At 43.1% G+C, this 24,275-nt stretch overlaps 2 protein-coding genes across 2 annotated transcripts in view; both read left to right on the forward strand.

The window, feature by feature from the left end:
- The first annotated feature begins 1,339 nt into the window (after positions 1-1,339).
- The window catches only part of LOC146578722 (myelin-oligodendrocyte glycoprotein-like), a 50,763-nt gene continuing 27,827 nt past the window's right edge, over positions 1,340-24,275 (forward strand). The window contains exon 1 of the mRNA XM_085269155.1: positions 1,340-1,418. Within this exon, the coding sequence (XP_085125281.1) occupies positions 1,343-1,418 (76 nt within the window). The 5' untranslated portion in view covers positions 1,340-1,342. The remainder of the gene's footprint in view (positions 1,419-24,275) is intronic.
- Positions 7,614-11,363, forward strand: LOC146578723 (E3 ubiquitin-protein ligase TRIM21-like). Its single transcript, XM_085268844.1, has 2 exons — positions 7,614-7,693; positions 9,465-11,363. The coding sequence occupies exon 2, from the start codon at positions 9,472-9,474 to the stop codon at positions 11,116-11,118; it is 1,647 nt and encodes a 548-aa protein (XP_085124970.1). The 5' UTR covers positions 7,614-7,693; positions 9,465-9,471; the 3' UTR covers positions 11,119-11,363.

The raw sequence follows: 24,275 nt of genomic DNA on the forward strand, positions 1-24,275 counted from the left end.
CAATTCTTCTCACAAGAATAAACACTTGAGAAAACACTAGCAATGTGACTACCTCTATTTAATGCACACGATTTCCACAATAGACAACAAGTCTGAAACCAACTAAACATCAAATCTGGAAGTAATTTTACATTCAAAATTTATCTGACATAAAATCTCAGTCTAGTTCAAAATAAGATCTGAACCTAGTCTGCCATCAAGCCTGAAACTAGTTCAACATTATCATTATCATGTCCATCTGTAAAAATGTCTCTCTGTAAATGTGGAAACAATAGATTTGTTTTACAAACTAGAGGTAAAAACACAGCATTCCAGTACAACAGGCTACAGAGGAGATACTGGCAGCTGCTGACAAGCCCAACAATCATCACTGGAGTATTTGTTCTCACATCATATGACAGAACAAAACCGTGGATGGAAATTGATGATGCAGTTACATGGTGGGAAAAGCTGTGTTCACGTGGCTAATTAAAGACTCCAGGTACAAGATAAGTAGAAAAATATTTTTTTCAGTCTTGCAGTTACTGACAAGTAAAAAGTTAAATTACTTCAGTAATTGTTCAACTAAATTATTAAGCAGCTATTTTATATGTTTAGTTAAAATTTCCAAGGAGAAAAATCACCTGTGGTACTTTAGTGTTTACATGTTATTTATGTTGTGTCATTGGGTATCATGCTGTGTCACTACTATTGTATTATAAAGTTTATAAAGTTGTTTTCAGAAATATAATATACTTTTAAGACTTCATCACCCACCAAATATAGATTGGATTCTGTTTTTTTGCACAGTGTGTTGTCTGTTATCAGAGTTTCAACTCAGTTGAAACCTGGGAGATACCTTGGTGACATGTGTTTCCCGGCTCTTTGCCAAAATAGCCAATGAAACATGAGCCAACCATGCTGTTGCACTTCATATTTTAAAAAAGCTGGTTCAAGTTTTGTTTGGCGGATTGTTTTTAGAATGCAGTCCACGTCCACCAGATCTCCAGACTACAAACTCTTTCTCCACTTTTAAATCACGTCTTAAAACCCATGTTTTAAAAATTGCATACCCTGCTTCATGATTCAGTCATAGTCTATTTTTTACCTTGGTTAGCTTTTATACTTTCATACTTGTTTTTTTTTTTGTTTTTTTCTACATGTTTTTATTTTGTTCTACTAATTTAAGGTGACCTTCAGTGTCTTTAAAGGCACCTATAAATACAATTTATTATTATTATTATTAGTCACTGCTGAGCCAGTTTGTCCAGGATACAGAGACATGGAAATCCACACATTTCTCGTATGTCATAGAAAATACCAACAGGCTCACACATTTATAACAGCAGCAGACCTGGACAACATGGAAATGTCTCCTGTAACTGCGTCACTCTGCTCGACTTTGCTGTTTGTCGGCGCCTTCACATTTGTCTCTGCAGGTGAGATTTATAAACCAAAGCATGTTCTTATAAAGAAAAATAAACAGTATCGGCCTCGTTTACACATTACTTCCCAAATAATTATTTTCATATTTCATATTAAGTTTGTTTATGTCTGTGAAGGCATCATGAGGTCTTGTGGCATCAGTGTGGATGTAAGTGCTTGGTCAAGGGCAGCTTTTACCACAGAGACAAAGATGTCTGCGTCAGTGTGATGTGTTGTAGTTTCATGGGTCAGTATACACCTACAAAGCTTTTTCTTCATGTTCTACAGTATAAATTTAACCTATGCAGTTGTATGTCAAACAACAAGTGTATTTTTTGTAGATATTGTCATAGAAAGCTCTGCAACACTTAGAGTCCCAGAGAGCAGCCATTTGGCTTTCTACCTTTAAAACCCGCCTTCCAGCCAAATGGCTGGCAGGCTTTTAGCTAGGCTTTAGCTTCAGCCAAGTGGAAGCTAAATTGGCTAGTCATTCATATGTAAATTAGGTCGTTACCTGAGAAGTGGGGGAGTGGGGGTGTGTGAATGATTGCTGATTTCTAACTGCCAACTGCCTCTTTGTTTGTGTGTGGGGGTGGGGGAGCTGCTAAAAGCTGTGAACTTCCTTTTGTGTTCGTCTTGATGCATTCTCAATCATCCAGGGAAATAAATCTCCAAAAGTCATCAACTTGGAGTGTTTCAGTTTGCCATCTTAGGGAGAAATCAACACACATGGGTGTATTTCCTTTGTTGCTGAGATTTATTGATAAAAACAGTACAAAAAAACCCCAACCATTTGTATACATATTTACAAATAATAATAAAAAGTGAGTATTTAGTATTTAGTATTTATTTATTTATTGTCATTGTCAAGAACAATGAAATTGCGTTTGGGGCTTCCATACAACCCAAAAAAAAGAAGAAAATAATAAATACCCCTTAAAACCCAAGTGTACATATTTAACCCAGTGTGACTCCAATGCAATAAGACAATCCTTAGCCATAATGTTTGTAGAAATTCAGACAAAGACCTGAGAAAATAGGTCAATACAACAATGCAACCCATTCAATATTATTGTACTGTGAGATATGATATCAGATATGATAGTTATCTATTTAAGAAAGAGGGGGGGGGGGGCAGGAGGGGGAAGAGAATAAAGATATGATGCACCAATGCAGACCAGTTCATTGCTATTAAGAAGTTGGATATGGTTATTGTCCGTGAGAGGGGGGCAGAGAGTTCAGGAGCCTCACAGCCTGTGGATACAGGCTGTTGGCCAGTCTGGATGTTCTGGCCTGTATAGACCTGTACCTTCTCCCTGAGGGCAGCAGATGGAAAAGGTGGCGCGCAGGGTGATGTTGGTCCCGCAGGATACTGTGCACCCTCCTCAGACAGCGAGTGGGGAAGATATTACTGATCTCTGGCAGACTTGTTCCAATAATTCTGCCAGCTTCTTTCACCACCCGCTGGAGTGCTTGCTGATCGGCCTTGGTGCAGCTGGGGAACCACACTAGAAATCCATACGTCAGAACGCTGCTGATGGCACAGTTGTAGAAGTTCAACATCAGAGATCTGGGAATGTGTGCGCTCCGCAGTCTCCTCAGGTAGTAGAGGCGCTGTTGGGCCTTCCGTACAACTGAGGTGATATGGTTGCCCCAGGACAGGTCCTCGGTCACAGTTACCCCCAAGAATTTAAAACTGCTCACCCTCTCCACCGCCTCACTGCCAATGAAGAGAGGCAGATGGTTGTTATGACCCCTCTTCCGGAAATCTACAATGATCTCCTTGGTCTTTTTGGTGTTTAAGACCAAGTTATTGTCGTGGCACCATGACTCTAGTTGTTGCACCTCTGTCCTATAGTTTGTCTCATCATTGTTGGATATAAGTCCGAGCACTGTAGTGTCATCTGCAAACTTAACAATGAGATTGGACGCGCAGGAGGAAATACAGTCATGGGTGAAGAGAGTGTATAGCAGAGGGCTCAGAACACACCCCTGAGGGGCACCGGTGTTGACCACAAGGGTGGAAGAGGTGTTCTTACCCACTCTGACACTCTGTCTACGGTTAGTGAGGAAGTCCACAATCCAGTTGCACAGAGAGGAGTTAAGTCCCAGTTGGTGGAGTTTGGGACGGAGTTTGTATGGCCGGATGGTATTAAAAGCCGAGCTGTAGTCTACAAAGAGGAGCCGTGCATAGGTGTTCCTGTGTTCCAAGTGCTTCAGTAATGTGTGCAGCACTGTGGCGATCGCATCCTCGGTTGACCGGTTCTCCCTGTATGCAAACTGGTGCGAGTCCAGGGATGGTGGAAAAGCAGCTCTGATGTGTTTAATGACCAGTCTCTCCAGGCATTTGGCGGGAATGGGGGTGAGTGCCACAGGTCTGAAATCGTTCAGACATGTGACATTTGACTGTTTTGGGATGGGAACGATGGTTGCTGCTTTGAAACAGGATGGTACCAGTGAACAGGACAACGAGGTGTTATATATAGAGGTGAAGACGTCCGCCAGGTCCGCAGCACAGTCTTTTAGCACCCGGCCCAGCACTCCATCCGGCCCGGCCGCCTTCCTGGTGTTAATGCTCCGGAACACACGCCTCAGCTCATGAGTGCTCAGGACCGGAGCAGGGTCGGTTGAGGGGAGAGGGGACAGGACAGGGTCGGTGTTCTCCCTGTCAAAACGGGCATAAAAGAGATTTAGATCCTCAGCCAGAGTAGAACTGTCGGCTGAGGGTGATGGTGTTCTTCTTTTGTAGTCCGTGATAGCCCTGATGCCCTCCCAGACCTGCCTTGGGTTTGTGTTGTTCTCAAACCTGGCCTCGATACGCCTCCTGTGCTGCTGCTTGGCAGTCTTGATGCCTCTTCTCAGGTTGGCCCTGGCAGCACTGTATGCCTCCTGGTCCCCGGATTTGAAAGCGTTGTTCCTTGTTCGAATAAGTTGTTGAACTCCGTGTGTCATCCAGGGTGGATTATTAGGGAACACACGGAATCGTTTCCAAGTTGTTACATTGTCCACACAGAAACAGATGTAGTCCAAGACAGTGGAGGTGTAACTGTCCAATGCGACACGATTGTCAGTGTCCTGCACCTTGAATACATCCCAGTCTGTGCAGTGGAAACAGTCCTGAAGCATCGGAATAGCATCCTGCGGCCATGTTCTCACGGTTTTGGTTGTAATCCCAGTGCTCTTGATCTTTTGTGTGTATATTGGGTGTAGCAGAAGGGAGAGATGGTCTGACAGACCCAGGTGGGGATAAGCCTGGGCTCTGTACGCATTCGCCATGTTGGTGTACACCTGGTCCAACGTTCTATCTCCTCTGGTAGCACACTTCACATTACGGTGGAAATTGTGAAGTACAGATTTCAGGTCCGCGTGGTTAAAATCCCCAGCCGCAATAAAGACACTGTCCGGGTGTGCTACCAGGCTGTTATTGATGCTGCTGCTCAATTGTGCTAACGCTAGCTTAGCATTAGCATCTGGTGGAATGTAAACAGCGCAGATGTAAACGGCAGAAAATTCCCGAGGGAGATAGAATGGACGGCACTTTAACACCAACAGTTCTACCTCTGTACTGCACAGTTTTTCCGTTACCGTGACGTTCGTGCACCAAAGGTTGTTAATATAGATGCACAGCCCCCCGCCAGTCTTCTTACCCGAGTCCGCAGACCTGTCGGCTCGATAGGCGGTGCGGCCTGCTAGATCGATAGCCGCATCGGGAATGGCGCTGTCCAGCCAGGTTTCAGTGAAAATCATGCACGAACAGTTATTAAAAGTCCGTCGAGTGGCGATCTGCAGTCGTATTTCATCCAGTTTGTAACGGATTGAACGGGCGTTGGAGAGGAATATGATCGGGAGTGGTGGTTTAAACGGACTAGTCTTTAGCCGTGCCCACAGGCCTCCCCGCTTGCCTCTCTTCTGCCTCCGCTCGCAACGTCTCCTCCTGCGGCTTGCTGTTGCGGGTAGCCCCGGGGGTTGCTTAACGATCTCCGGGGGGATGAGATACTCGGATGTTAGTTGAAGATCTCCACGGCTTAGTTGTAGTAGATCATCTCTGTTGTATTGAAGTAACCCCAGACTGTGTGAAATAATACACAGTACCACCAAAAGTGCAAAAGTGTAGGAGCTCCGGGCCGCTGCGTCTGTGCGCGCCGCCATCTTGGCAGTATTTGAGTGAGTACATACAGAGGTAGAGGTACACTACATGTACATATTAACATACAGTTCAAAGACATGCATTAAGGTGCACACTTGGGCATCTTTTATTTAACATGGTTATACCATTGTGGATTTTTGCTAGTTAAATATGCTCAAGAGTCAGTCATATGTTTGACATCGAGCTGAAAACTTGAAAAGATACATATATTTCAAAACAGTAACATTGCATATCTAGAGAAAATGTTTTTGGATAACAGATGAGTCACATTTTAAACACTGTTTTAATAATCAAACAGAGATTTATGAAGCACAGGATACAACAGACATGCTTACAGTGTGAAAGGGAATCTTGGAGCAGAGAAACACCTGTATTTTTGCAATTCTTTTTCACAAGAACAACAACACCAGAAACGCTCTGTGCAGGTAGCAAAGTCTGCGCTATGGGGGTGCTGGGGCTGGCTGGACCCTCAGCTTCCATGCCAGGATCTGCTGCACAACCTTGCACTGGCCCCATGGGCACGGCAAAATTTGTAATCCCTAGTTCGGCTCCCGAAAAAGATGCTTGGGTTGTTCTTGTGTCTAACAAAATTCGTTCTAATGTTTTATTTTTAATGTTACTGTGGAATGTGTTGAACAAAGTGAGTTAGCACAATTTAAATTCCCAAAAAATATTAGTCCCTCAAATGACTGGCATCTGACGTGGCTAGACCGTCACCGGGGACCTGGTGAGAGGTTAAAAAAATGATCTATGCTGTCGATAGGGCTGTATTTTTTTCAGAATAAATTCTTTTCCATCTTATGCACTTAAGTACACCGATTTAGCGATGAAACTCAAAAAGTGTGATGAATACACACACACACACACAAACAGTATGGAGATGATAACCTGGTATTTGTCAGGGAGGAGCTCATTGAGTGTAAGTATAGAGGAGGAGGAATTCCTACTCGTTATTCATGTACACTGCATTGTGCTTCGTATTGAAACTGTCCATATCTGTCCTTGTAACATTCAGAATAAATTTGAGATTAAATGGCTGAGACAAAAAACATCAATGTTGAGTTTAGTGGTTACTACAAGAGAAATATTTAAAAATTCAAGTCCTAGATGGACTCTGAGGGCTGGACAGTGGTGCATCACGGGAGAGGGCGAGTCCATTTTGTTTCTCCCTAACCAGTGAAAAGTATAAATCTATAGTGTATTTCAGGACATTTTACAGAATAACATGAAAGTAATATAATGAGTAGTAAAATAAATCACTCTAATACGTATACACTGATAGGATACACTGATCAAAGCAAAGAATCTCCAGATCTGATCTCAGCCCTATAGAAAATCTGTAAAGGGAACTGAAGCTTCAAACTGCCACGCAGCAGCTCATAAACCTGAAAGACTTTCTGTTGAGAGGAGTGGCACCCCCTTAGATGTGTGTATAGTGTATACCTGCTGAAAAACTACACGCGCCACCAATCCTGAGCTTACCTTCCTGGGCTGCTTACTGAGGATACACTCTACGTCAAAAAGTCAGTGACCCCCTCCATGACTGCAGCTCTACCAGAGCGTGTCAGCCTGCTGGCCACCTTACTTCCCCTCACAGTCGACCAGAGCCAGACTAGTTGGTTAGTCAAATCAAAAATAACTATTATTATTATTGTTGTAGTCATTTAAGAGCACTAATTAAAAATATGAATGTATATAAATATAAACATATATTTACATTTTTTAAGTAATAAAAAACACAGAAATGTAAATCAACATATTTTTTTAACCTGATGTCATCTGTACCTGCAGCAGCCTGAAAGGAGGGATATTCAGAGGTTTCAAAAATGAATTTTTAACATCTTAAATTTAAAGCATCAATTCAGCTCAGAGGAAACATCTGAGTTTCACCTAACACCATCATTACTGTGTAAATTCAGGATCCACTCCTTTCACCTGCTACACCAGTTAGCTGCTACAAACCAGGTGATCCTAATGGGAGAAGCAGGAAATGCAAATATGTACAGCCAGAGGCGGAGCAAGAAATTTAACATCATTTTCCAGAAGCGAAAGTAAACGTGTGAGAGAGCAGAGCTGCAGTTGAGTCCTGTTTGTCTCTGAAAGAAGATTCAGCTGTCCATCAGGTTTCTCTCAGCAACAGTGGTGAGTGCAGCTGATTACTTTGTTCATCACAGTCACATTGGTTCAATAGAAATGTGCTCATATAGCCACAGATCCACTGTAGAAACACTGAGCTGCTGTTTGAAAGAGTCTCATTGAGGCACTGCTCAGGACTTTGGAATGAACCTCGAGGTGTCCAAAAGTACCTCCTATCTTATATTCCTAACCTGCTTTCCTTGACCTTAATGAAGACGTCACTGAGGTCAAGAAAAAGTTGGTAGGAGATATGATAAGGACTTAGGAAAAGAGAAGAGCTGTGTGCTGAGAATGGCAAAAGATTAGAAAACGCTGATCTTACTTAAACGGGTCTATCAGGCTTCTCTGGAGTTAGAAGAGGTCTTCTAATACGCTAATGTTTTATGAATGGCATATAAACCATTTTGCAGCTGGCCTTAAGGAATACGTGTTTGTAAGAGTTTTACTTTCAGGAAGACATTTCAATGAGTGTAAATGTAACATAGAAAGTTTATGACACACAATTTACTGCTAAATCCACAAAACCTGTTGTGGAGAATGCTGCTAGAGCTAAGAAGCAATACGAGCATACATGCACCTGTCACAGTAACATAGTAACTGGGACGGCAGTTTTCACAGAGAAACACTTGCACCTGAGCGCACACTCGACGGTTGTGGTCAGCAGGCCTGCGGCACTCTCTCTCACACTCCCTCGTTGGGGTTGTTTTGGAACGCACCTTCTGTCTTTTTGACTTCTGTCTGACTCCACATTTCCTCTTTTTATTAGTGCTTTTGTTTCAGTTAGCTCTTTCACATTAAAAGCAAAGTGAAGGCAGGCCTTTATTATGAAGCATTGAGAGGAAATACTCTGTTTGTCACAGAGTGAGGGGAGTTTTGTCAGTAGTGCTGTCTCACATGCCACCATTTTCATCATGAATAATAAAAACAGGAACAGGAAGTTAAATAAATGGTGGTGCAATACCATCAGCAAATCTTATCTTATCAGACAGGGAAGCACATGACAGACTGGGGAGGCAATGGATGAACCACAAGGAGGCAAACATGGGAACAGCTAAGGCAGATACAGACATGACTAAGGCATGGAGCGAGAGAGCGAGCGACACAGAGAGAGAGGAACATGGAGGGAGAGAGAGAGCGAGAGAAATCCAGACAAAACAGCATAGACTAAGACTAAACATGACACACAGGTGAGGCACAGTAACAAGAACCTAAAGAGGAATAAACTAACTAAGAGAACAGGAAACACAAAAGATTAAATGAGGAAGAGCAAGGAAACAGAACCACGAATAATATCAAATAATGAAAACTGAACCAGAACACAAAACATTGGGTCACTGACTCAGACCAGTAGATCAAAACTGTGGAGTTTCCAAATTCTACTCTAATTTTAACTAAATTAAATTTTAACTAAATTTAACTAATATTTTGTTTTCAACACCAGGTACCTTTTTATAACATTTTCTGCTGCTTTAATTTGCCTAAGAACTTTATGGTCCACGAACCATCAGAAAGTGGAAACTCTGCCAATGACATCTGTTGTGGCTGTGACAAGTGGCATCATTCTGGTGATTTTCACACTTTTTCACCTGGAGGTTTGCTCATTTAGAGGGTTAAAGTGCTTCATCTGCTCATCACAGTATACATACCGTCACAGCAGAGCAGCAATAACTCAAAATTGTTGATGGACATATGTAAAGAGTAAAATACTGACACTTTCTTTTTAAAAAATGAAACAAAATAGAATTTAAAAAAAAAATGTTTTCTTTCTCCTTCACAGTGCAGACATGTCTGCTGCCGGTAATCTGCAATCTGAAGATCAGATTACGTGCTCCATCTGTCTCAATGTGTTCACTGATCCAGTCAGCACACCATGTGGACACAACTTCTGCAAAAACTGCATCAGTCAGCACTGGAAAACTAATCGAAGATATATATGTCCTATTTGTAATAAGGTGTTCAAGAGACGACCTGAACTAGACATCAACACTTTGTTCTCTGAGATGGTTGCTCAGTGCAGACGTGAAGCTCTGCAGAACGCCAGCAGCTCAGAGCAACAAGCTGCCAAACCAGGAGAAGTTCCCTGTGATGTCTGCACTGGAACCACACTGAAGGCCCTGAAGTCATGCCTGGTGTGTCAGACCTCCTACTGTCAGACTCACCTGGAGCCTCATCTGAGAGTCAAAGGTCTGAAACGACATCAGCTGATTGATGCTGTGGAGAACCTTGAAGGCAGGGTGTGTACAAAGCATGATAAACTTCTCGAGCTCTTCTGTAAAACCGACCAGACATGTGTCTGCATGCTCTGCCCTGTTTTAGACCACAAGAGCCACGAGTTTGTTCCTCTGAAAGAAGAATATGAAGGAAAGAAGGCAGAGCTGGAGAAGACAGAGGCTGAGATTCAGCAGAAGATCCAGAAGAGACGACTGAAGATTCAGGAGATCAAAGAGTCAGTGAAGATGAGTAAAGATCGTGCAGATTTACAGAAAAGAGTGGGTGTTCAGGTCCTCACTGCTCTGAAGGAGTCTGTTGAGAGACGGCTGAAGGATCTCATGAAGGAGATCGAAGACAAACAGGAAACGACAGAGAAACAGGCTGAAGGTCTCATCAAAGATCTGGAACAGGAAATATCTGAGCTGATGAAGAGAAGCTCTGAGGTGGAGCAGCTCTCACAATCTGAAGACCATCTCCACCTCCTCCACAGCTTCTCCTCCCTGAAAGCTGCTCCACCCACCAAGGACCGGACAGAGGTCAGAGTCCGTCCACCATCATATGAGGGGACTGTGGTGAGAGCTGTGGCTCAGCTGGAGGAGACATTCTGGAAACCCATGAAGAAGAAGCTGTTTAAGGCTGAGCTGAAGAGGGTCCAGCAGTATGCAGTGGATGTGACTCTGGATCCTGATACAGCAAATCCTGCTCTCATTCTGTGTGATGATAGAAAACAAGTGTATCATAGTGATGTGAAGAAGAAACTTCCAGACAACTCAGAGAGATTTTCTCAGTGTGTTTGTGTTTTAGGAGAGCAGAGTTTCTCTTCAGGCAGATTTTACTTTGAGGTTGAGGTTAAAGGAAAGACTGAGTGGGATTTAGGAGTGGCCAGAGAGTCGATCGACAGGAGGTCAAATATTATACTGAGTCCTCAGAATGGTTTCTGGACTGTCCTGCTGAGAAATGGAAATGAGTACAAAGCGTGTGCTGCCCCTCCAGTCCGTCTCTGTCTTCAGCCTGGTCCTGAGAAGGTGGGGGTGTTTGTGGATTATGAGGAGGGTCTGGTCTCCTTTTATGATGTAGATGCTGCAGCTTTGATCTACTCCTTTACTGGCTGCTCCTTCACTCACAAACTCCACCCATACTTCGGTCCCAGTCTGAATCATGGTGGTAACAACTCTGCACCTCTGATTATCTGCCCTGTCAATCAACCAATCAACGACTGATTTTATTTGATGAACTGAGTGATTTTTACATAAAGGAACAAATGAACATATTGAGTGTAAACACTTTACGATTTCCATGTTTTACATAGATTCTGATTACTGTGGACTCAGATTTACTCTTTGGTTTATTGCTAATGGAATTTGATGTAAAGACAAGAAGAAGACAAAATATCAAACATAACATTTCAGAAACCTTAAATTAATAAAAAAGAACCTTTTGTTAGATTCTTTTATTAAAACAAAGCATTCAGACTTCAGCTGAGGGGCAGTTATGATGTGTAAAAGTGGTTTGGTTATTTTGGATCTGTGTGAAGACTTTGTATCTGCTCAGTGCAAACTGATGGATAATATTAAAACAAATCTGAGAATATTCATCCATCCATTTTCCTCTTTCCCAGGTCCCTGTTAGAAAACCTCTCTTATGAAGTGAGACACAGAGTCTGTGCAATTCTTCCACTATTATCCTGGGAACAGATATATGTGTGACGCGCCTACAGAGAAACAGGTACTTGGTGTACTTGTACATGATTGTAACAGTGCTCTGGATAACAGAGGAACCACAGACAGGGACAGAGAGACTATCATGGTTCTGGGTCATTTGACCCAGTGTTTTGCGGTTTTGTTTGTGTTTTTATGACTGTTATGGATGATTAAGAATATATAAGAATAAAGTTATGTTGAAACAAGCACACCATTGTTTTTCTTATGACATTGCCAATAAGTTTGATGTGTCACATGGCCCTCTTCTTATTGAAAAAACAAAAGTTGATTCCAAGATGGCCGACTTCTAAATGGCCACCATGGTCACCACCCATCTTGAGGAGTTTGCCCCCTCACATATACTAATGTGCCACAAACAGGACTTTAATATCACCAACCATCCCCATGTTATTATGTTATCCATATAAATGGCCCACCCTGTAGTACTAGTTCTAGTACTACTGCTACTGCACAACCCGTATTGTTCAGGGATTTCACAAATTTGTTTAACTCTAATATTTTGGCTTACAGGTAAACTGCTTTTGGAGGTGGGCAGGATAAAAACTTCCAGCATGACACAATGTTTGGAAGTAAAGGGTGGGCGTTGGGGGCTAGGAAGACTGCCAGGTAAAAGAGTCTAGCATCCAGGTGTTACATGGTGTTGCATGTTATAAACAGCCATAAACTATTCCCATTATTTAGAGGTGATTGCCAGATTGTTGGATTTTAGAGACACAGAGAGTGATCCTGTCCTGCATTACTTAACCCTTTAAAACCTACCATAGAACCAAGTCCGCCAGAGCTTACTTTATATTTTTACATGCTGTAGTGCCATTTCTGGGAGCATTTCAAGTTGCTATACATCAATACAACCATTATAGCCCAAATTTTAATAATATGTATGCATTAAGTGCATAGTAATTACATACATTTTCCGATCCGCAAGTTTGGAGTAAAGAGAACTGGACATATATTTGCTTTTTTTGGGTTACTTTGATGTCAAGAAAGTTAGCTTGTTTAGAACTGTGATCAAGGATAACATGTAAAACGTTGAAAGTGTCAATGTAAAAATTGTACAAACTCAAGAAAAGTGGCAAGTGAGGTGGCAAAAGTGCATTTTTACTCACGTAGAAGTACAGCTGCTAGTGTCAAAAATACTCGAGTAAAAGTTTGATAAAGTATCAGGTTACAAAATGTGCTCAAAGTAAAGTAGTAACCTAGCTGAACCTTGTGCTATAATAAAATAATATTAGTAGATAGGACTACAAACTTAGTCTGGTGGTAAAAGGCACAAGGGCCTAGGGGGCACATTTGGCAGCCAGGGTTAGAGCTCAGACACCTGGAGCCTGGGGGGTTGGGGGCTAACAACACTGTCTGGTAAAGGGAATCTAACATCCTGGTACTACATGGTGTTGCAGCTGATAAAAAGCCATAAAATATTTGCATTGTTTAGAGGTGATTGCATTATTCTGGAGAGCAAAGGTACTTGTACTATTGAAAATCAGTTTCATAAAAAACACGTAAACAGACATAAAGAAGAATGTGTTTGTAAAACTAGCGGTAACATATGAGAATACTTTATTAATCACCAGCCATCATAATTCGTCATACAATGAGAACAGGACAAATCAGCAACTGACAACGACTAATTAATATTAAAATCTGTAACATAATGCATTGCTTGGAGTTTAGTCTGTTACTGTTACTATTTTTACAATTTCTTCTTGGAGCAACTGTAATGCACATAATTTCCTTAGTGATTAATAAAGTATTCTGATTCTGATGGTTTCAGGATGACCTGCCATTATCCAATCACACATCTGCTTACCTGGATCTTTTGCTTGTTTCTCCTCCTCTTCTTTTCTCTTTTTTCTAAACTGAGGACCTAATTTTGCACTCCAGTATGAACACCCATCCCTCAACCCGAGGATCACCACAACATAAGCTAATAAACTTAAACCTTAGTTCACAGATTCACTTTGTCTAGGGTGTATTTCTGGGATTTCGCACAACCCAGGATTCAAATCATGAATACATAATGGGCTCGGATTTACAAAATTATAAATGAAATGTGCTCTATTCGGAAGCAGCCGGTCCCTCCCCTTTCGATGGGTTGTGTGTGAGACTTTAAATCATCAAACTGTAAATTTTAAATTGTTATTGATCCCTTTACCCCTGGTCCTAAAGTGTATATTTATTTTCTTACTCTTCTTATATTTATTGTTTGTTTACTTGCACTGCTGTAACTGGAGCATCATCTTCTCGTCTCTCTATAAATGGTAAATGGCCTGCATTTGTATAGCGCTTTTCTAGTCCTTAAGGACTCCAAAGCGCTTCACACTACATTCAGTCATTCACCCATTCACACACACATTCCCACACTGGTGATGCAAGCTACATTGTAGCCACAGCTGCCCTGGGGCGCACTGACAGAGGCGAGGCTGCCAGACACAGGCGCCACCGGGCCCTCTGACCAACACCAGTAGGCAAACATGGGGTTAGTATCTTGCCCAAGGATATTTGGCATGCAGCCTGGAGGCAGCCTGGGATCGAACCACCGACCTTCTGATTAGTGGCTGACCTGCTCTGCCACCTGAGCTACAGGAGTGGCTGTAGCTCAGGTGGAATATGCATAATTCAATTCATTTTTATTTATATACACAATATATATAGTGTGTTGTTAGTTGCCTCAAGTACAACAGTACAAAGAAAACAGAGACTATCCCAACAGCCTTATGACCCCTTATGAGCAAGCAGTTTGGTAACAGTGGAAAAGAAAAACTCCCTTTTGACAGGAAGAAACCTCCAGCAGAATCAGGTTCAGGGAGGGGCAGCCTGATTGGTTGGGGTGATGTGGGGAAGATTAAAAAAACATGGTGTGGAAGAGAGTAACAGATAAATAGTAAATGATGATTAAATAAAGAGGTGAATAAACATGAAAGAAGGAGAAATTGTCACGGTTCGCTTGAGGACTCAGAGGTACAGTCAGTATTTATTACAGTTCCACCAGGTGTATATATAAACAGTGCAGGGGTAGTGCTATATACAAAGCGTTTTTTGGCCATAAAAAGTAAACTTTTTTGGCTTAAAAAATAGGAAAAAATAAACCCAATATGTTTTAATAATCAAATCATTTTCTAATTATTGAAAATTAATGAGTTATAAAATGTGACAATTTTGATCATACTTTTATGAATATAATAATTTTGTTAAAAAATATATTTTTATGGCTACCATTTGTTTTATTACTTCCTTTATTACTCCATAGGTCATAAATCATTTTATTTGGGTCATAAATCACTCGGTTTGACTTAAGGGGTATAATATCCCTCTCAAGTGTTTATTCGGATTTTGCTGTTAAAGTAACTGAAGTCAAATAAACACTATGACTACAACTAGTCAGGGACTCAAAATGGAGAGCAGAGGAGAGTCCGGTCAGGAGAAGTTAGGCAAATCAGTCCCACATATCTTAGTAAAATACAAATGATTTGAATTTCAAATTTGATGCTTGTGCTCATGTAAAATGTGCAGTCTCTTCTTTGTATTGTGTGCTGCTTCAGTGCCAAGATAATTTAAAAAAGCATACAAATAAAAAAGCAAATTCTAATGTAGCTTTCTGCACTTCATGGGATTTCATAGTTTATGTATAAGTGAATCTGAAAATAAAAACATATATAAAATCTCACGAAGAAAATGAAAATAATGCAGTAAGTTTTGTTTTACGTGAAATGAGAGAGGTGGAGGGTTGGGCTCCACCTGAAGCCTGCAGCAGTTGTCGGTCAGACAGAATATTCTAAAGATTTTAAATATTTAGTATTACAAGTGCAAGCTAAACTTTAATATATTGTCAGCATATTGCTAAAGTATAAAAACAAGTGCATCAGTGGATCTGTCATGGTCCTGCGTCCATGACTCAGTGACTTTGTGTTTGTGTCCCTTATTGTTATTATTCTCTTTATTATTCATGGGCTGTTTTGGGATGGTTTGTGTTTTGGGATTTTAGGTACTGGGTTCTGGGTTTGTGCTCCCTCTATTGGTCCCTGGTGTTAGTGTTCCCCTGTCTCGTCAGGTTAATCAGGTCCAGCTGTGTCTCCCACCTGTGTGTGATTTCCCAGTGTCTCTCTGTGTACTTATGGTGTGTGTTTGCCTCTGTTCCTCGTCGCGTCGTCTGTGTTCATACTCTGTGAAATTCCCTGTGTGCTCTCCCTGCTGTTCTCCCTTCATGTTCAGGTTTGCTACTCCTTGGTATAGTTTCTCCCAGTTTAGTTCATCCTTAGTTCTGTTTGCCATCTCCACTTTATGTTTGGTATTGTTAATAAATCGCCCTCACGTCTGAATAAGTGCTGCATTTGAGTCCTCCTTTCCACTCTTCACACGGCCACTGACCCGAGCCGTGACAGTACGACGCGCCCACAAGATGGACCCAGCAGCGCTTAATCCGTCTAAGGAGCTACGGGAGAATCTCATCGATGCCACACAGGAGCTTATCGACCTGTGGTTGGAAAACCCGGGTAGCAGGTCCCAGCGCGCTGTAGAGAGGCGGCTACAGCGTCTAGTGACCGGTCTCCCATGGCTTCTAGGCTCGCTATGTCCGTGGGAGCGGGAGTTTCTCCTTTTGGATCTTGGACTTCACCCCCCGTCTGCATTCCCTTTCGAGCAGCCCGATGCGGTGAGCGAGCGGGACGCTTTGGCTTCCCCAGATTCCGGGACTTTGTTTTCTGGGGCTATTCAGAGCGGGATGGGAGACTGTGTGGGTTGCTTACCTACCTTCGTGGTAACGGATCCTTCCCAAGTGGGCGTCTACAAACCCTCTGCAAAACTGACAGACTGTGTCTCTGCCGCTCCTTCTGAGCCAGGACTTTATCGCCATTCTCCGGCTCAGTTCTGTGTCCAGCCACAAGCTTCCCAGTCTGTAGCTCAACCGTTAGCCTCCCTAAGGACACAATTATCTGTTCTGCCGCTGCTACAGTTAGCCACTCAGCCACCACCACCGCTAGCATCGCTACAACCCATAGTTCAGTTAATGGCTGAGTCACAATTTTCACACTGTTTTTCCACCGCTGTTTCTGAGCAGGGAGACAAACTGTTTCACAATGGACCTGTTCCTCAAAAACTGGCAACATTAGTGACCGTTACTCGCTCCGGGGCTTCCCCAGAGGCTGGGTTACAGCCCTCAGCTTACTCTGGACCCCTGGAGGCCAAGATGCCAGCTGTGAACTGCACCGGGCTGTCGCTGCCTGAGCAGGGTCAGTGCTCTGCGCAGCTGCGGCCCTCTTTCTGTGTGCCAGATGCCCATGTGCCTACTGGTTTTGTTTCATGTGTGCCAGAGGCCCATGTGCCTACTGGTTTTGTTTCATGTGTGCCAGAGGCCCATGTGCCGACTGGTTTTGGTTCACGTGTGCCGGGGGCCCCGGTGCCCACTGGTCCTGAGACTGTTTTCGCTGGGGGGCCCAAGGAGCCTGTCCAGCCTCCTGCTTCGCCAGCTGGGGGACCCGAGGAGCCCGTCCAGCCTCCTGCTTCGCCAGCTGGGGGGCCCGAGGAGCCCATCCAGCCTCCTGCTTCGCCAGCTGGGGGGCCCGAGGAGCCCGTCCAGCCTCCTGCTTTGCCAGCTGGGGGGCCCGAGGAGCCCGTCCAGCCGCCAGCAACAGCAGCTTCATCCTCGCCTGGTCCTGGTCCAGCTTCATCCTCGCCTGGTCCAGGTCCAGCTTCAGCCTCGCCTGGTCCAGCTTCAGCCTCGCCTGGCCCAGCCTTCGTGTCTGCATCCTCGTCTGGTCCAGCATCCGCATCATCGCCTGCTGCATCAGCTCCAGCCCCGCCTGGTTTGGCTTCAGCAGGTCCTGCCTCTTGCTTCTCCTCATCTGTGCCTGGTTCCGCTGTTGGCACACCACCATCTGGTCCGCGTCTGGCACCTCGTCTTCATTGGCCGCATTCTAGGCTGCTGGCTGGTCGTCATCGCCATCGTGGCCGCCCTCCTAAACGAGGTTGTCGCTGCCACGGCCTCCTTCGTGGACGGCCTCCTGAACTGTCCCATCCTGGCCTCCTGTGCTGTCGGGCCCCAGGCCGGCCGCCTGAACTGTGTTTCAGACTCTGCTCCCCTGTGAGTTTTGTGAACGTTTGTTTGGGACTCTGGGGCCTTCGTTTTGGTCATGGCCCGGTCCCTCCGTCCTGGGCCCCCTGCCACCCGCCCGGGTCTGGTGGTATGTTTCTGTGGCTGTCGGGGGCCAGCCCTTGAGGGGGGGGGGGGGGGGGGGGGGGGGTGTACTGTCATGGTCCTGCGTCCATGACTCAGTGATTTTGTGTTTGTGTCCCTTATTGTTATTATTCTCATTATTATTCATGGGCTGTTTTGGGATGGTTTGTGTTTTGGGATTTTAGGTACTGGGTTCTGGGTTTGTGCTCCCTCTATTGGTCCCTGGTGTTAGTGTTCCCCTGTCTCGTCAGGTTAATCAGGTCCAGCTGTGTCTCCCACCTGTGTGTGATTTCCCAGTGTCTCTCTGTGTACTTATGGTGTGTGTTTGCCTCTGTTCCTCGTCGCATCGTCTGTGTTCATACCCTGTGAAATTCCCTGCTGTTCTCCCTTCATGTTCAGGTTTGCTACTCCTTGGTATAGTTTCTCCCAGTTTAGTTCATCCTTAGTTCTGTTTGCCATCTCCACTTTATGTTTGGTATTGTTAATAAATCGCCCTCACGTTTGAATAAGTGCTGCATTTGAGTCCTCCTTTCCACTCTTCACATGGCCACTGACCCGAGCCGTGACAGGATCTGTGTTTAGTTTGATTGATTTTTATCCTGTTTGTCTCTGGTGTGTGTGAATCCTGTTTTCTCTGCAGGGTTCATGGTGTCTGTGATTATTTACACCAGGGTTTTAGCTCCAGTGTGTTTTAAAGCATGAATATTTCACAGCGGTAGAAAATGCTCCAGCTTTTGGTAATGAATTATTATTTTGTGCTCTTGTAGCTGCAACTGTCACAAAAGCGGCCGTGTGCAAGCAGGAGAAGGACCCAAATGCAAACTCTCAGAAACAGGACGTAAACTCAAAACCAGCTTTACTTGCTGAATGGAAAAGGCGATACAAAACTAAACTGGGAAATACTAATGATAACACACATTGGGAAACACAGGGAGAGTCAAACAGCTATGAGGGAGGACGCGACGAAGGACTGAGGGAGAAGCTGACCTAAATACACAGAGGGATTAAAAGGAAGTGAGTACACACGAGAAAAACACCTGGCATGAATGACCATAACGAAACAGGGGAAGCAAAATTGAACAGAACAAACACTGATACACAAGACATCAATAATAAAATAGGAAACATGATGCAGGAGTGGAGGAGAGGTAGACAAGAGGGAACCCGAGGAAGAGCACAGACATGACGGAAAACATGGAATGAAACACAAAGCAGGGGAAACAAGGCGCAAGGGCTCTCACAACTATATAAACACAAACACACAGAGGAAGACTCAAAGGGCAAAGACACAGTGGAAAAAAATATAAACAAAACTGTCTGTGAAGGTTCTCAGTCATCCAGGTCATCGTAGTCTAAGGAGCTTGGAAAGAAAAGCGTCTGGACTTCTTTTGAGTTGCTTGAAGTCGTTTCCCCTCTCATCCAAGAAGCTCAGGTGAGCTCACAAGAGGCCATTTACGTCCACTGTGAGCGACCATCTTTGAACAGAGGCGGTGGTTTACGAAACCAACTGTCTGCCATCTATAATCCAGTTTTGAGATCCCTTCCCAGATTCCCATTTCGCCTTAACACCCACTCACATCCTGGGCCATCACATCCAGAAGTTATTTCCAAGCTCCTTAGACAATAAACAAAACTAAACAGAACAACCCAGGCACTATAGAATAAACGTTTAGAAAATTAAAGTGACTTAGATATAATACAAAATGCCAGAAAACACACAAAAGAGAATGAATAACCTTTATTTTAAACCAAATCTGTCTGTAAATAAACTCACATTTGTGTCTAAACTACTGTGAGTACAAAAACCAATTATTAGAATATAATGCGTTAAATTTGCTTAGATGAGGGGGTCCAGCAGTAGATCAGAGAAATAGGGAAGGATTTGTCTGTGTGTTTCAGTTTGGTTTAGCTGTAGGCCTGAGAGTGTGTGTAATGGTGTAGAGGGAGAGGAATTTGTGGACACTGGGGGTCAGCCTGTCAACCCTAACCCTGTCATAAAAGGAGACAGGAAGCTACAGTCGGGGGATGCTAATGCAGAGTGGGGGTCTCAGTGCTTGTAAAATGTTTTGTATGTTTTGTAGAGGAATTCGGTGTCGCTTGGGTGTGGGGAGATGGACTTTGATGACCGACAGGATTTCTCTCTCTCTCACACACACACACACACACACACACACACCTACACACACACTGGTACGCGTACACACCGGCACTCACGTGCTCGCTCATACAAACACAGAGTTTACGACACACCATGTGGGTTTTACGATGGGGTCATTTCTATAAAACTGGAGGAAAACAAACAAAGAAGAAGGACTTTTACATAAAGATATTATATTCAGTCCTGTAGAAAGTTATATATTTAAAAATACATGATCCTCTCTGGTTACTCTGGTATGAATAACTCTGGATTACTTTTTGGTAAATAATAATACACTATCTGCAAAAAACTGTGAAAGAATTCCAGATCACAAGTTTGTAGTTCAACATACAAATGACGACCTTTGACCTTCATCAGGTTTTATTTAATTGTGCCAGAGAAAGTCAGCTGTGCTCTTCATGCAGCTGAGTACATCCATTGTTTAAAAGGGAAGCTGTGTAGATCTGAGATCAGCAGCTTTCTGAAACAGCAAACTGAGGTATGGAATTAATGCTGATATTGTCATGATCCTGGGTCATGTTGCATTCTAGCATTCTTAGTTTTTATTTATGCCATGGTTCCTAGGTTGTTCTGTTAAGATGTTGCTTATTTGATTTCCCCTTGTGACTTTACCACCTGTGTGCCCCTCTGTGTATCTGTGAGCCCTCGTCTCCCCTCCTTGTGTTTTATTCCATGTTTTCCCCTGCCCGTTATGTCTGTGCTCTTCCTCGGTGCTCTCTCTCCCCTCACGTCTGCACCTCTGTGTGCCACAGCGTGAATATTTTTATATTAGGGGCAACAAATGTTGCTCCGTTGTGTGGACAATTTTATTTCTTGAGGAGCTAGAAAAACCTTACCGTCGTCGCCCGCACGTTTTGTACCATAGGCTCATCAGAGACAATCATATCCAGGTAAAATTATTTTCTTTAATCTACACGCATTTAGGATGGATGATGCAGTGGACAGTGGGAGGAAGCATCCTTAAGCTCTCTTTGCAGACCCGTGTGATTCTCCACTTGCTGACCAGAAAAGACAAACCACAGGTCTCAGTTGCAGCACCCCATCCATGTCTGATCTTCAGCAACACTGCCAGAGACTTCCTGTAATCTATTACAGTTGTAAAAGAAACGGTCCAGGAACAGGTCACAACTGAAAATATTGTTTTTCCATCTTTGCATACTGTGTATTTGAAATATTCTTGTTTAATTGTTATTGTTATTTACTTTATTGCTATCAAATAAATATCCATGTAATATTGTTCAAAGTTAGTGTTATGTTCAAACATTTTAAAAATGCCTGTAAAACAAATTGAGTTCAGTGACAATTACTGTTTGTTTGAATCAGTTTGTTAATAACATAAAACCTTTAAACTAATGCAACACATATAACAATGTAACAAACATTTTCAAATAAATAAAATTCTCAATACATAACTCATTTGGGAACTAATCTTTCTAGAAGTGAAAACAGTATGTCCATCCTCCCCCTGCTCTCCTCTCCTCAGCCTCTCTTTGCTGCCTCTTGTCCTCTCTGATGAGGTCTAGCAGCTCATCATCCCTGACTCTTTTCCTCTTTCTCCCTGTCGTAGGTGGCTGAGCCGCTTCGTCATCGCTGTCCTTTTGGTCACCCACTGCTGTGCTTGGCCCTGGGGTGTCCTCAGTGAGAGAGGAAATTGGGACAGGAGGCTTAGTGGAAGGCATCTGTCCTATCACCTCATCCATGAGGGATGAGGGCAAACCAGGGCCAAGTAGCAGCAGAGGGCTTCCCACTGACCCCCTCTCCTGAGCCTGGATACTTGCAATCCTAAAGGCAGAGGAAATCAAAAATGATTGCAGGCAAATAAAAACACCACCAGTCCGTGAGTCGTTTGGTACCGGGCCACGAGAGTTCAGGCTCTGCTGTGAAATTTATGGTTTTCAGGGGTTATCGTTAACTCGGTTTCCCTGGGTCTTTCCCTTGTTGTAGTTGTGTGTCTTATTTTGAAAGAAATATTTACACGTTACCATAGCGACCAGAGAGCATTAAGCGGCAGAGAGGAGGATGCTACTCTCAATGTTGGCGCATTTTCAAGAGGACGCTGCTAATAAAGTTACACAATCACACAGTACATTCACGTTTATTATTATATTTACAAAATACCACAGTTTTTGTCTTGGTCGGATCATTTTATGTGGTTGTATTCATCCACGATACCTTAAAGGCCGCTCCGTGTCTGACATAAACCGGTCTGTGGCGCAAAAAAGGTTGGGGACCGCTGCTGTACAGCATGAAGGTTAATAGGACCGTACTCACAGACCGATACCCACTATATATACACACACAAGGTAATTGGGTAATCGCACACAGGAGGGAAGAGCAGCTGATCTGAATACACATGATGACTGGAGGACACAAGCTGAACACAATGACAACAGACACAGACCTTCAGAATAGAACAGGAAATCCAGAACACGAGCCTTCAAAGTAAAGCAGGAACACACAGACTGATTTATAACACAACACGGGGACATGAACAGAGCACCGAGGACAGACACAGGTAGGGCTGAATATACACCAAACTTTAGGTTCAACCCTAAACTAATACAAAATCAGAATAAACACAAGGCACAAAAATGAACTTCAAGGAAACACAAAACGCTGGGTCAAAATGACCCAGGACCATGACAGTTTTAATAAATTAAGCCATTTGGTCTTTGTTCCCCACAACATATCACCAATTCCACAAAATCTAAATTATTTGTATGTAAGCGGCAATACATGAAAAATCGCAGGACCCGCGAAACAAGCTGGTTTACGGTTATTTTAAATAAAAGAAACATGTCTATGCAGATGCCCAAAGCTTAACAACACAACCGCTATAACAATTTAACTTTTGTACTACCAGATTTTTCCTTAGAATTCAGGGCAAAGTAGGACGCATTTGTCGCAACATTTTGAGTGCTCTTTGAATTCGGACAGCCTTCGCCGCGTCGCTTTGACGTCATTGCATCCAAATATGGCATTTTAAACATCCTTCCCCTGAATTCGGACACAGCCCACGTCTCCCTCAGTTCAAGGTTTTGTCGTCAATGTCTCTTCCCTGAACCTTTCTCTGTGTTTTCTCGGTCCTCAGTTTAGCTTTCCCAGTTTAGTTCAGTTTCTTTGCGAAGCCTGCAATAAAGCAGAGATTTTGAGTTCAGCTTTTGTCTCTGTGAGTTTTGCATTTGGGTCCTCATCTCCCTGCACACAGCTAGTTCATGACAGATATATAGTGACACAGTTACAGGGGTGATTAATCTCTTTGACTTTTTGTCTTTAACTTTATCAATAAAACAGCTGCAGCTTTCACTGGCAGCACATGTGGTAATTTAACCTTTGCACTGTTTTCATCAGTTAATTTTGCAATTAACATTTGAACATGTTGGATGATCTGTCTACTGTCACTGTTTGGTGCCGAGGTGTGAATCTGAGGACAGCTCCTGTAATCACAAAGAGAAAAGAACCATTACAAACTCAACTATAAGGTTTATTTCTCAAAACTGAAATAAAGCTGATTCTTCTCTTTCCTCACACTCAGGATCTGAAGTTCTTCTCTTACATTTTTTCAGTTCTACAGTTTAATCCATAGTTATTGATTAATGAGTTTAATGAAGTACAAGCTTTTTAAAAAAAAAAATGGTGTTACTGTGTTAATGTGGCAAGAGACTGAAAACATGCTTATTGCAGCTCCTCCAACCAACGGCCGCGGCAGGCTAAACATGAGGACACAGATGAAGTGCAACAATAAACACATGAAATACACTTCTGTACTTTTTGTACCTTTTATTCCACATGGTACTGTCCACTATACAAGTCAGCACATGGCATCAAACCATTAAACAAATGCACAGACTGCACAAACAAAATAATTGCAACTCACAAAGAATTATATCAATCACTATGCCAAACTACAACATTGGCCTATGGCATAACTTAGTGCATCAAGTCATCAATTAACATCAAGTTGCGCTCAACAAAAGGTTTCCCCTCATCCTCACCACACCTTTCTGCTCATCAACAACAGGGGCGGTGAACAAGTGAGTGCAACCACATTTATCACCTAACGCAACCATGAGTCATGCCCCACACCCATGCACCAATACAGTCAGTGCATTTAAACCAACCCACTTAACCAAAAAAGGAACAACTCATATGGCTCCTACATACCAGCCCCTAATTATTTTAGAGCAATAATTACATCATACTTACCATGTAGGAGACATATTGATAAACACGATCAATCCTTTATCAAACATTCAAGGATACAATTTTAATTCAAAATAAACAAATACACATTAATACAAATAGACATTTGAAAATCTTCATGACTGT

The sequence above is a fragment of the Mchenga conophoros genome, linkage group LG3 (genome assembly GCF_057382185.1).
Source record: "Mchenga conophoros isolate Kocher_MC1m ecotype Shallow Benthic linkage group LG3, M_conophoros_male_GT1.1, whole genome shotgun sequence".
Classification (NCBI taxonomy): domain Eukaryota; kingdom Metazoa; phylum Chordata; class Actinopteri; order Cichliformes; family Cichlidae; genus Mchenga; species Mchenga conophoros.